The sequence below is a fragment of the Athene noctua genome, chromosome 14 (assembly GCF_965140245.1).
Source record: "Athene noctua chromosome 14, bAthNoc1.hap1.1, whole genome shotgun sequence".
Lineage (NCBI taxonomy): Eukaryota > Metazoa > Chordata > Aves > Strigiformes > Strigidae > Athene > Athene noctua.
Window position 1 is genome coordinate 5,364,196 of NC_134050.1, and position 12,244 is coordinate 5,376,439.

The 12,244-nt window shown below is 35.2% G+C and overlaps 1 protein-coding gene across 2 annotated transcripts in view; it reads right to left on the reverse strand.

The window, feature by feature from the left end:
- Positions 1–3,040: 3,040 nt before the first annotated feature.
- The window catches only part of METTL15 (methyltransferase 15, mitochondrial 12S rRNA N4-cytidine), a 95,079-nt gene continuing 85,875 nt past the window's right edge, over positions 3,041–12,244 (reverse strand). For both annotated transcript variants that reach the window (XM_074918000.1, XM_074917999.1), the window contains 2 exons: positions 11,507–11,685; positions 3,041–3,699 (listed from right to left, as the gene is read on the reverse strand). In XM_074918000.1, the coding sequence (XP_074774101.1) occupies positions 3,251–3,699; positions 11,507–11,685 (628 nt within the window). In that variant the 3' untranslated portion in view covers positions 3,041–3,250. The remainder of the gene's footprint in view (positions 3,700–11,506; positions 11,686–12,244) is intronic.

Genomic DNA, 12,244 nt, shown 5'->3' on the forward strand with positions numbered 1-12,244 from the left:
AAGCTGACATTTCAGACTGGGATTTCCAAGTCAAGTGGCAGCAGATGTGACTATAAAAGACTAGGGAGAAATTACTCAACTGCAATAATTTTTTAAAAAATACTGAAGAGAGAGATATTAATTAATCCCTTATATTACTTGAAAGCAGTGTGATTAAGCCTTTGCATTCTAAAACAATGAAACTGATTCTTTTATTTTAGGAAACAATAAGAAAGCAGTAATTATTGGTAGACCCCCATGGGCTATAAAGCAGTTAATTGTGCTTATACTTTAAAGTTGTATTTTTAAATAGTACTATATTTTTACTATAAAAACCTTATAGACAGGATAACTGTGTCTAGTTTTCAAAGAATTTATGTGAATCTCTTCACCAGGTAGGTACTTGAAACAGCATATCAACTCTTTTACATTCACTTAACTAATTAAATCATATTTTCTAATAATTTCAACAGAAAATATGCTTACAATGTGTAGGAATAGTCTCATAGCTGTCTCTTCATCCTTTAAAAATTTTTTCCACACCCTTCTGAAGTACTACCATGACAAGATATACACTTCAGCAATATGCTCTGTATGCACACATTGTTTGGCAACACCATTGTCTCTCCACAACTACCACTTGATATTCTCTACAGATATTCCACGTCTTTGATGTTTCTATTCTTCCCATCATGTACAGCACCATGTTATTGCCATATTCCTTGTAAACATGGTTTACAATCTTTTTTCTTTGTTGATAATCTTGCAGTTGGCTGTATTAAGATGTGTATTGTTCAAGTTCAACGGCAAGTTTTTAGAAACGATATACAATTTGTACCTTGACAGTAAGACTTGGGTTTTCAGTGAGATTAATTATCCACTAGCTACCATCTCCTTCATAAATACCACTTTTGATTACAATAAAAAAAATGTTCAGTTTTACTAACATATCAGATATACCACGCTAATAAAATTAAAGACCTGCTCCGTAGGCACGTGTCCTGGTAAGACCTAATACCCTTCACATGACCTCATCTACTAAATGAAAATGAAATGCTTAAAGATACAAGAATACTTTGACTAAATATAACCAGAGGTTTTTCTGGGAAAACCAGAAAATTGTTTTTTTCAGGAGGTTAAAATTCCAGTACTCTCCATACCACAAATTTAAAGCTGAAAGTGAGGAGCGAAACAGGTCCTCTAAAGAGGAGAGCTCAATGACTAATGCACTGCCATGGCTATGCAACTCCAACCTAGAGGTAAAGAAAAGTCTCTTACCTTCCCTAAGGGAGTGTATTTACAAATAGTGTGTTCATAAGGAACTGTGCCTTTGAAATTAGATGTGAGAAGTGCGGATTTTAAACATCATTTTAACCAGAAGGAATTTTAATGTTTTCATATAATATCTGGGATGTGATACTTAACTTCTGATATACCTGGATGGTCTTTTCCTGAAGTGTGTTCCTGAATAACGCACAGCATGGCACTACAACTCATCTAAGCCTGTGTTGGAGGCACAATTTTTCCAGCCTACAACTGGAGTACATTTCAGTACGGAATCTTAGATAAAAATAACATTAGCTATTTATATTTAATATATGGATGAAAAAATGTCTATTTAAGGTATAGTCTGTTGTCTCTAAGATGTCAACAGCAAGTAATAATAATAATAAAATCATAATAATTGATGATCTAGACGAGGGGATCGAGTGCACCCTCAGTCAGTTTGCAGATGACACCCAGTTGGGTGGGAGTGTTGATCTGCTGGAGATTAGGGAGGCTCTGCAGAGACCTGGCCAGGCTGGAGCCATGGGCTGAGCCCAGCTGGGGGAGTTTCACTGAGGGCAAATGCCGGGGGCTGTCCTTGGGCCACAACAACCCCCAGCAGCGCTACAGGCCTGGGGAGGAGTGGCTGGAGAGCTGCCAGTCAGAGAGGGACCTGGTGGGGTGGACAGATAGCCTTTTACATCTTTTACATCAACATAAAGAGGATGCCTCATGAAAATCAAGTCCAGAGTGATCCAGTCAGCTCTCTTTTAGAAGCTAGTATAGTAATCATTTAGCTCAGTCAGAAATTGCATTTGTTATTCTGCCAGGCAAGTTTCAGGTTCGTCACAAATGAAATCCTGCTACTGAGTTGATTACCCAAATAAGGGCTTTTTTCCCTGAAGAGATGAGTCAGAGGTCAAAGAAGTTGAAAATGACACTGTTTTCTGATCAGTTTTAACATACAAAGACAGCAAAACAATGGTCTTTTAAGTTAATATATAAACTCAAAGCTAAATCCAATTAATTTAACTTACTAAAAAATGAATTATGTTACATGTTCTACTACCTAGCATAGCATCCAAATAGGAAATTGGTGTTACAGTGGGCCTTTTATAAAATAATTGAATACTTACCTAAGTAGCACCTCTTAATGAATGATCACCAGCGAAGTAAAATGCTTCATAAGACCCACAACCCCCCTTTTTTGATGGGTTAATTATAATTCCATCAACACCTAAAAGTTGCACTGATCTAGGCACAAATGTTACGATCACAGGAAGAAATTCAAATCATCAAGTACAAATCTGCTTTCTTGTAGTGTCCAAGTGCAAACAGTTGTCTTTTAAGTACCTTTTTTCCCCAAGATAGATTTATTATTTAGAATCCAGAAATATTAAATATCCAGGTGATCACTCAGAAGTAAATATTTATTTACTTTTTAAAAAGCCCATTTATAAGTTCCTGGATAGAACATTACATACTGATAGCCATTTAGTTAAGAACTAGCTCTTGTCCCACAAACAGTCATGCAGTAAGTCAACTGAGACAGAGAGACTTATATATCATGAATTCTTAGATTAGTTTAAACTTACTCTAGACTAAATCAGCCATCTGACTTAGATGTGTGAAATCCACCCCCATAAAAATGTGTCTGTCTCAATCAGCTACTGAATTTAGACTGTTAATGTCAGGGGTTTGAATTTAATCTAAAGGAAATACTGTAAATACATCAAACCTTTTTTCATTTTTATAAACTTTGGTTCTGATGCTCTTTTTAAAAAGATGTCTTTTTTGTGTAATTAGTGATAACCACTTATCTACATTTAGTTTACCTTTTAATGTTCTACACTACACCCTAATTAAAAAGAAGCACAAAAGTAAGAAAGAAATGCTTTCTAACAGCCTTTATTTTATTTTTTCATTTTGATATTATCTGTCCAATTAGTCTTCTGGAAAACAAAATTTAAGGAAATCCCACAATTATATAATAATATATTTTGGTTTAGAGTTTAATAGCAGCTCTTAGCTTGGCCGACCTTCCTCTTGGGTTTGTCTGAACATCCTTGGCCTGAGGTGTGAGAACTTTTTTCTGTATAAAACCCCATTTTGAGTTGGATTTTCCATGGGGAAGTTCTTGTGTATCATCTTCTTGTTTGGAGAGATTTTTCAGAGCCTGTCTTATCTTCTGCTTTGAGCCAAGATTGTACTTTTCTGTCATGTCTATTCCATGAAGAAAACGTTTGATAATACGATCTTCTAACGAATGAAAGGAGAGGGCTACAAGGCGACCTCCAGGTTTTAAAAACTTCTCAGCTGTCTCCAGCCCTATTAAGAGTTCATGGAGCTCATCATTTACAAATATTCGCAGGCCTTGAAAAGTTTTGGTAGCAACATGTGTAGGTCTCTGAAGCAAGTCTTTTCGTGCATACAGTGCTGATACTGGAAAAGCACCTGTCAAATTTTAAAAGGCATACGTTAATATCTTATTATTTCTACATTGCTATCCTGACATTAATCATGCATGATTACTTGACTCATGCATGATGACTTTAAAGGAAAGCATACTTACAACTGAACCCTGAGTGGTGAGCTTCCTTCTTTATAATATATCTTTATTTTCTGCTTTGTATTCACATTTCTGAAAGTAAACCCTATTAAGCTGAGCTGGCTTGCAGTTGAAGGTTTTTTTTTTTCCTAGAATCTTTCATAGAAAATCTTTCCCCAAATGCTTCACAAAGTTAGAATGCAAAATGATGGCTGAAACCACTATAGAGGAAAAATGAAGATGGGCTAGATAAGTCTCACTTTACAGCTCTGGGTAGTCAATGTCAGTTCAGTATTTTGGTGGTTTGTTTTATGCTTTTAAGGCAAAAAAGATGACACAATTTTAACTGCTGCCTTCTAGTTAATTATGAATTTCCTCACAGGCAGAGGTAAGATGAAGACAATGTCTACCTGGTGATAATCTTTCAATGAATTAAAGCTTAAAAGAGGGATCCTTGTTTGGGGATAAAAATTGTTGACCACTACACCTGTTTCTTCAAATGTTCACAAAAATACCTTGAGAAATTTAGAAAATGCAGTGATACTGCTGCTTTTTCACATGCCTATACAGCAGAACATGTTATGGTATGAGTTTGTTGAACAACAACAACAAAAAAATCACCAGATTAAATAATTTTTACTAGATGCACAAAACTCCCTCTTCCTTTCTCCAAAGTTCTTACGAGTTATACAAATCTCTGTAGAGACTGAAATTTTGATAGAAACTTTAATATATAATTCTTTAATGTATTTTAGACTTGAATTGTCATTATCTGAGTATAGAGCAAAAAAGAAAAGCCAGATTTGATGGATCAGAGGGACTAAAGTGCAAGTGTCTTAAAAGATTGGTAAAACCTTAGTAAACTTATAATCTATTATGTAAGTGAGCGCAGTAGTCTAGTAAAGAGAAATTGAATGAATAAAGCTAGCACACAACTGGAAGGAATTATTTTTCCAAACAAGAGGCGCCGTTAGAGATAAGGCAATACAACTGGTATGTGTGTATTAAAATGCCTTAATTCCATGGCAGTGCTCAACTACAACATAATAAAGCAATAGGTTTGAAGTAAACACGGTTCATAAGTAATTGATATTGTATGTAGTAAAGTAAAAGGAACATGGTATCTCTGAAATTATTTGACTAAAGTCGTATTTACACAGGTGACTGAAAAAAACGTAATAGAGATACCATAATCCTGTACATTGGCACAAAATAATTTATTAGTGGAATTCTTGAGAGTTTTAAAAGGTGAGGTTTTACTTCTGTCAGAAAACGTGTTTGGCATCACAAACACACAAGCGATCATCAGTGTTCAGCAAAGGGAGAGGCCAATAATGGGATTTAAAAATTCAATCATTATTAATAAAGTTATTACCATGTAAGCGATGTATCTAAGATGTGTTTCTGCATACTCAATTTTCCCAGCTACATTCCCTACCTTCTCTGACTCCAACGCTAACACTTCCTCGATTAGCTAAAGAGACCCATCATAGCTGTGGCTGTTTCCTACAGCCTGAATCCTTCGAGACAGAAAGTGGCAACAGGGTCAGCTTCTCCCAACACAAAGCACTGCACAGGAATTTGTGGCTTTAAACTCCGTTTCACAGAACAGAGTAAACAGATTTAACCTGTGGGAGGCTAGGCTCCTCAATTACTTCCAAACTCTAGAAAAAGTTACACTAGTTAACTAGCATCATTTCTGTCTTTGAGGACACCATGTTCTATGCTTTAGATAAATCATAAAAAGAACATATACTCTCATTGTAGGCATGTTTCGATGAAAGAGCTGAACTAAAAGAAAAACTCAAAATTGCAGAAGGTAAGATGTCCCAAGAAACCAACTGACACCATGCTTGTACTACCTACCATAGTATCTGTTTCCATCTTTCTTTACATACCTACAAATAGATTCTTTGAAAACTGAATCCTTAAAACAGCCATTGACTGCCATTTGTGTGTGAACCAAACTGCCTCTTAATGTGTATCATAAAGGAATGTTGTGCTGAGCAAAATAAACAATTGTCTTTAAATGGCCAACTAACAGCTACAAACACCAGCAGCATGCTCAGAACTCTTGGATAGTTATTAAATGAAACAGCAGGGTTTAAAATCAGCATGTAATTTATCCAAAACCATCGTATGACCTGCATGTTTCCAAAGCATGCACTAAGTGACAAAAAATACATAGCTTCATATCCTCCGTTAGACCTGTCTTAGGGTTTGGCCATAACAGCGTTCTTCTTCAATGGACTTTGAAGCTGAAACATCAGATACCTCAGTGTCTTTTTAATTCAGTAACAGAAGCCATGGTCTCTTGAATAAGAAAATACTGATTTTGTAGAAGATCTCACACAACAAATCTCACTTTTTCTAGCCCTATTTTAAAACCACTGAAATCATACCTCACTCTTCCCCTCCTCCCTTCCAAAAATCAAGCCCACTGCTGCCATGTTCACTCCATGAAAATAACTGTTAACTGGAATGAAAAAGCACTGTTCCCTTACAAAATATTAGCTGTTAACAAGCTAGTGGGTTAGAAAACAGAACGCATTTTTTCAGTCCTTCCTGTACTTTTCCTGCCCCTTGCTGAACAATTTACAGCTGTGACTTGAGGAGCATCAGTCTTATACTCTGGGCTGTTACTACCCAGAGCTAGTGTTCACCTCAAAGCAGATCCAGAATTTTTAACTATCATATTTTAGCAGTCAAAGTATTTTCTAAAAATACTTCTAGTTTTCTGGGGATGATCCATTTCTGATATTCTAAGAGTATTTCAGCTTCCAAAAGTATCACAGATAAAAACGAAGCCAACCCACAAGAATACAGCACGTAATTTAGGTACAAAACTGACTGCTTCTTGATTGGGACCTAACTATAAAAACAGAAGCCTGGAATGAGATCATTTGTTTAAATTTCCACAGCCAATCTCACTGGAATTTTAGTAAAATAGTGGAAGTTTTATCTCCTATGTCATCAAATTATCTTTTGCTTATCTGAAAAAACAAGTATGATATAAAAACCTACTTCAAAACTGGTTTTGTAAAAATTTAAATAGACATGACATGCTGATATCTGGACAGATCTTTAGTAGTCTAATCATGAACACTGGTATTTTGCAACTGCAATACTGAATAGATACACAAAATAAATTAGATACTCAAGCTATCAGCATAACTAGGACACTAACAGGTCTTTGGAAGGTTTTTCCATTTGTCCTGCCATGGTTGTTGAGTGCAGTGCCTTCCTACAATAATTTTCTATGACAATTAACTGTGATATTAATTTATTACTGTGAATTAATTTATCATACACCAAAGAATCAGATCTATTCTGTAAGCATAACAGAACCTTACACGCATCAGTTGAACATGCGCTCACAGCACTGCAGGTCACATATAACAGTACATATTAATATTCAAGAAATTGGTAAATGCATGCAGCCACTTTACAGCTTTATGCAACCAAACTCCCCCAAAACTAAACCCCAAATCAAACCATTCCCAAATTCAAAGATTTATTGGTCTGTCTTCGGAGACTGGGATTAACTAAAAAATGTAATCTGCAGCAGTGATTTCAGTCACGTTGGCCTTCATCTTTTTAGTAAAGGCAATGGATTTTGATCTGTGTTCCCGGGGTGAAAAATTTTCCTACCCCACTCTTAGTCTTCTCGTTTAGTTAAATAAAAACCTATTTGTGATTTCTGCTAAGGCACAAATCTCTCACCCAGCCCCCTCCAATTACCATGACACTAAAAGAAAATCCTTCCTGGTAACAGGCTGTACAATGTACAAAAATATAAAAAAATCTGTATGGGAAGCTTGTAAAATGAATTTCATTCATAAAAACACCACGCTTCTGGCTAGATGACTGGTTTGGAATCCCAGTGAGAGAAATTATCATTTTTAGTTTTGGGATGCCCTGATGCTACTTACACTTTTAAAAATCTAATAGATTCCCATTTTGAAATGTATTGAAATTTTAAGGCTTGTGAATGAAATTAACAACGTGCTGTGCCTGTCAATATAAACTACTGAAGTCCCCAGAGTGTAGGAGAGTGGGAGAGTTTAAAAATTAATTCAGATCGTGCACCTGTTTGCAGGAATCTGTCTGTTGAATTAGCATTGCATTTAATAAGTTTCTGTGACGCAACTAATGTCCTTTTGTCTGGGCTCCCTCAGTACAGTGGTAATTCTCATCCATCTGAAATTCAGGCAATATTACAAATTCCAAACTGGTAATTAAAGTCTTTAAATGTGAATCAATCTGAATGAGACTGGCTTTACCCATTAAAGTTCTTTTGAAACTTTTCAAATTTCTTTAATATCTCATCATCAATTCGTTTTAAGTTAGGTCCAAATGATTACACGATCTCAAAATGATCTGTTAATAAAGTATGTATCTAAATAACACTGAGGAAACTTAAATTTTGAACAAAAACTAATAGATAGAAAAGTACATTACCCACTGAAAAGAAATAAAAATAATCAGTTGTACAGAAAAAGCATATTAAAATTACTTTCCAAAAATTTCACTATTTTTAACTAGTTTTCCTGTACATTGAGTTAAACCTCAATGAGCTACAGCAAAAGACATCAGGAAGTGCTTCCTATTCAACTTCCACACATCTATTCACAGACCTTCAGCTGAGAACTAATGATCTTTAGTATTTACAGAGCATTCATCACTGCAGAGAGCTGTGTGAATATTATAGACAGTGAGTGGAGTTCAACTGTGCTGCAAGAAGAGATGGTGTTCACATGACTGAGCAGAAAACTCCTCCTTCTTCCCATGTAAACTGCAGACTCCAGTTCCCATCTCTGGCTCACAGAGATCTTATTTAAATGGATCAGAAGCCTTTTGACAACATTTAGAAAAACAAAAAAAAAAGCTAAATTTTTTTGGGGGGCGGGGGGGTGTGTGGTTGTAGGACCTTATTCATTGGCACACTATGTAGAGAAGTAACTTTCATGCTCTATGTCAAGAAATAGAAGGAATTATTTTCATGAATTGGAACAAAGGAGAGCAAGAAATCACTTGGATACCTGAGTTAGCCCCACGCTGTTGTAGGTAATCTCAACATACATATCTATTTATGTATTTTTTGCAACTATACTTGAAAATTACAACTTGCTAATACGAACTTTAGAAATGTCCGATTATGCTGTAACTGTTTTACAGCTGCTTTGTCATTTGTTTTTTAATTACATCCTTCACTCTTACCTCCCAATCAATTAGAAATATAAATACACATTATAACCTTTTGGAGGGTGGCAGGAAAGACCAGAAGTCTAGCATTCTATAAATAGAAATGAAATTCTACAATTTCAGGCTAGTCCAAATCTAGATTCACTGGGATAGACCTTGACACAAAACTTTGGAGTTCTAGAAGATGTGAATCCATAGTAATCAATAACATGTGAAAGAAATATGGACTTTACCTGAATTCTCAGTCACTGACACCAGCAGAGAAATAGGCATAAATACCCTGCCTCAAGGGCTAGATTTTTTGCTTGCTTTCTGGCTCACATACTAGGCAAAAAAATTGATCCTGTTCTGGAGAGATAATCATGCTTGTATAGAGTCTGAAAAATCTAAAATGCAAGGTTTTATTATTCTAATTAAGACCTTATTTTTTAAAGAACTTGACATTTAACTAATAGGTCATAGATTTTACTCCTGAATTAGGGGAGTTTTTCTGCTGTGCCACCAAGAGGATCCTGTAGCTGTGGTGTCTGGCACTTTAGCTCTGGCTTACCTCAGTAACTTCATGGGTATCACTTTGCATAAGAATATATATTGATGACAGATGATAAATAAAATATATTTTTATATATAAAATATATAATATATATTAAAATATTATATTGTATATTATATATTATCTATAATAATATATTTAATATAATATTTTTAAATATTCTTAAGGTATAATCAGTTTAAGAACTAGTAGGATCCACCATTGTGCTCCTTTACTGGAGGAATCAAACTAAAATTTGAAGAAGCTTTACCCAAAGAGGGATCGTATAACAGTCCTAAAATTGTTTTAACTACTTGAATACTTCATAAAGAAGAGCACACAAACCAGAGTTACTCTCTTGGCAGATATGTGCTGGAGTATTGTCTTTAGCACATACAGTCTCTGATGCATACCTGATTCATGTATCAAGCTGCTCCTCAAATACAGTGGAGTTTAAAGTGAGAACAAAAAATCCTTCTCACTGTCACAGAAAGTGACCATTAAGTGATGACTCACGCGCAACACATTAAACATGAAGGAATCTTCAATCACTGTCTTTTGGGCACTAGCATTTTTATTTTCTTAGTTCAGGATAGTGCACAAAATTATTTCAGAAGTTACCAAGTTGCTCGCTTACAGCCTATAACACATTTATATTGTAGTAATTCATATTGTTATATGAATTATAAACACACTACATATTTAGCATAGCAATATGGTTGCTTCAGTCTCAATAATGGGACACTGTTTTAATCAACAGTCTTTCAAAAAGCATGAGATCCATGTGACAAAAAACTAAATTATTAGTTCGTGATGCTGATGAAAATTACTATATTTTATAAAACTTGAAGAGTTCCATTTTAAAGACTCACAGTATTTTCTCTCTGCTTTTTTATGATTGTTGGTTTTTTAAGATTGTTTGTTCTGCACATTCACTGTATTTACAGTAGGGGCTTACAACAGCAAGCAGCATCTTCCAATCCTGTAATCATATCAACTAAACTTTGGGCTTGTTTGACTGGAGATTTTGTTCAAATATCCTGACTTATACAAATCCAAACCTTTTCATTTGTTTGTTGGTCATTAAAAATAAGTCGCTTAAACTTCCAGTTAAAGTAATCCTAATTTTTATGAATACAACTATTTTTAAAAAGTCTTCAGGATATTGATACAATGTTTAAAACTATTCTTTAGCAAATGTGAAATCTAGATAGCCATTTTGCAGGTCTATATCCAAAGGAATCAGCAGTTTAGACTTATTTGTGACAACACCCAGTAATTTTCGTTTCTTGGTTAAAAAAAAATAAATATCCCAACGTTACAGATTATAATGTTAATGAACAGGATCTGAGTCTCACATTTTTCCTCGAGAATTTTCACTTGACAACACAAACATGAAGGTTCTTGATGTGAGCGCAGTTTCTGCCTAACTACATTTTGTTCAAGTTGTTTACAGTGAAGAGCAAGTAAGATGAAGTGTTTCAATAGTCGCTTCAGGCTGATCTAGTTGGCATTCACAAGGTGAAGCAAGCTATGTACTGCTTCACTTTTTGCTTCCTGGTTCCTTAAGCAGACAGAAATGATCTGATTTCATTCATAATGGGAAACTGCCATGGTACTTCCCCTCAAAATATTAAAATGTAGAAATTTAAAACTAAGGGAGATATATGACGTACCCAATATTTGAAGGTTTATCAGTAGCTGGAATAAAGAATTCCCTAGGCTGCTGTCATTCTGTGTTTCAACTTGGTTGGCAAAAAGATAAATCACTTAATGTAAAATCTATTATTAAACTAATTGTCAAACTACAATATAAAAAGTGGGGGTTTAAAAAAAAAAAAAAGAGAAAGAGCTGACATGAGAGCAGAACAGGGAGGATTAGAACCTGCATGATTTCAAGTACAAATAGATCCCTCTGGGACTTTGGGGATTAATATTTTTTCTCCTCAGCCACTGTGAAGAATTAATGAGGGTACCTGCAACAATGCTTGCAAGCTGCTGAGTTCTGGTGATGGGGTATATGCTGCGTGCCTGAACGATGGCTGAAGCGATTTTCCTGGCGTGCCTCTCCTCCCCGTATGTTCTCAGGATGGACGCAAGCGCCTGTTGATCTAAAGCATTCACAACATCAGCAGCAGTGGGCATGTCAGGGTACCTACGCACAAGAAGAGCCAATTAGTTCACTGACGTCAGTTTTCATTGACAAGAGGTGAAGCTTCATAGCATTGAGACATAAAGTCAAACACACACACTGCATACAAGTGCCTTTGAGGTTTTCAAATAAGAGACAGCAACCCTGTGAAAACAGATATAACTTGCACCTTTTAAATCCTTTTTCTTGCTACTTTAAATGGAGTTTGTTCCTTAACATCAATTAGAACAGCTGAAACTTCCAAGTATTATCATAAACTATGCTTAATAAGTTGACAAGAATAAACACATTTCAGTCTCATGTTAAAATGGAGATGCTGTGTGACTTATTATTTAGACAGCTTTAGAACGTAAACTTGCCCCTCATGGGTTCATTTTAGTCACCCTGCATTATATGTTGTTTTCTAGTTAGAACTGATTTCAGGGATCTTTTCTTTCACATCTCCTGCTATGAAAACAATTTCTCATAAAAATAATTTAACTTTAGTTTTCACTAGAAGGCATAAGATTTTATATCTAAATACTGTTTTGAGGGAACAGAAATGACCTAATATTACAAATGA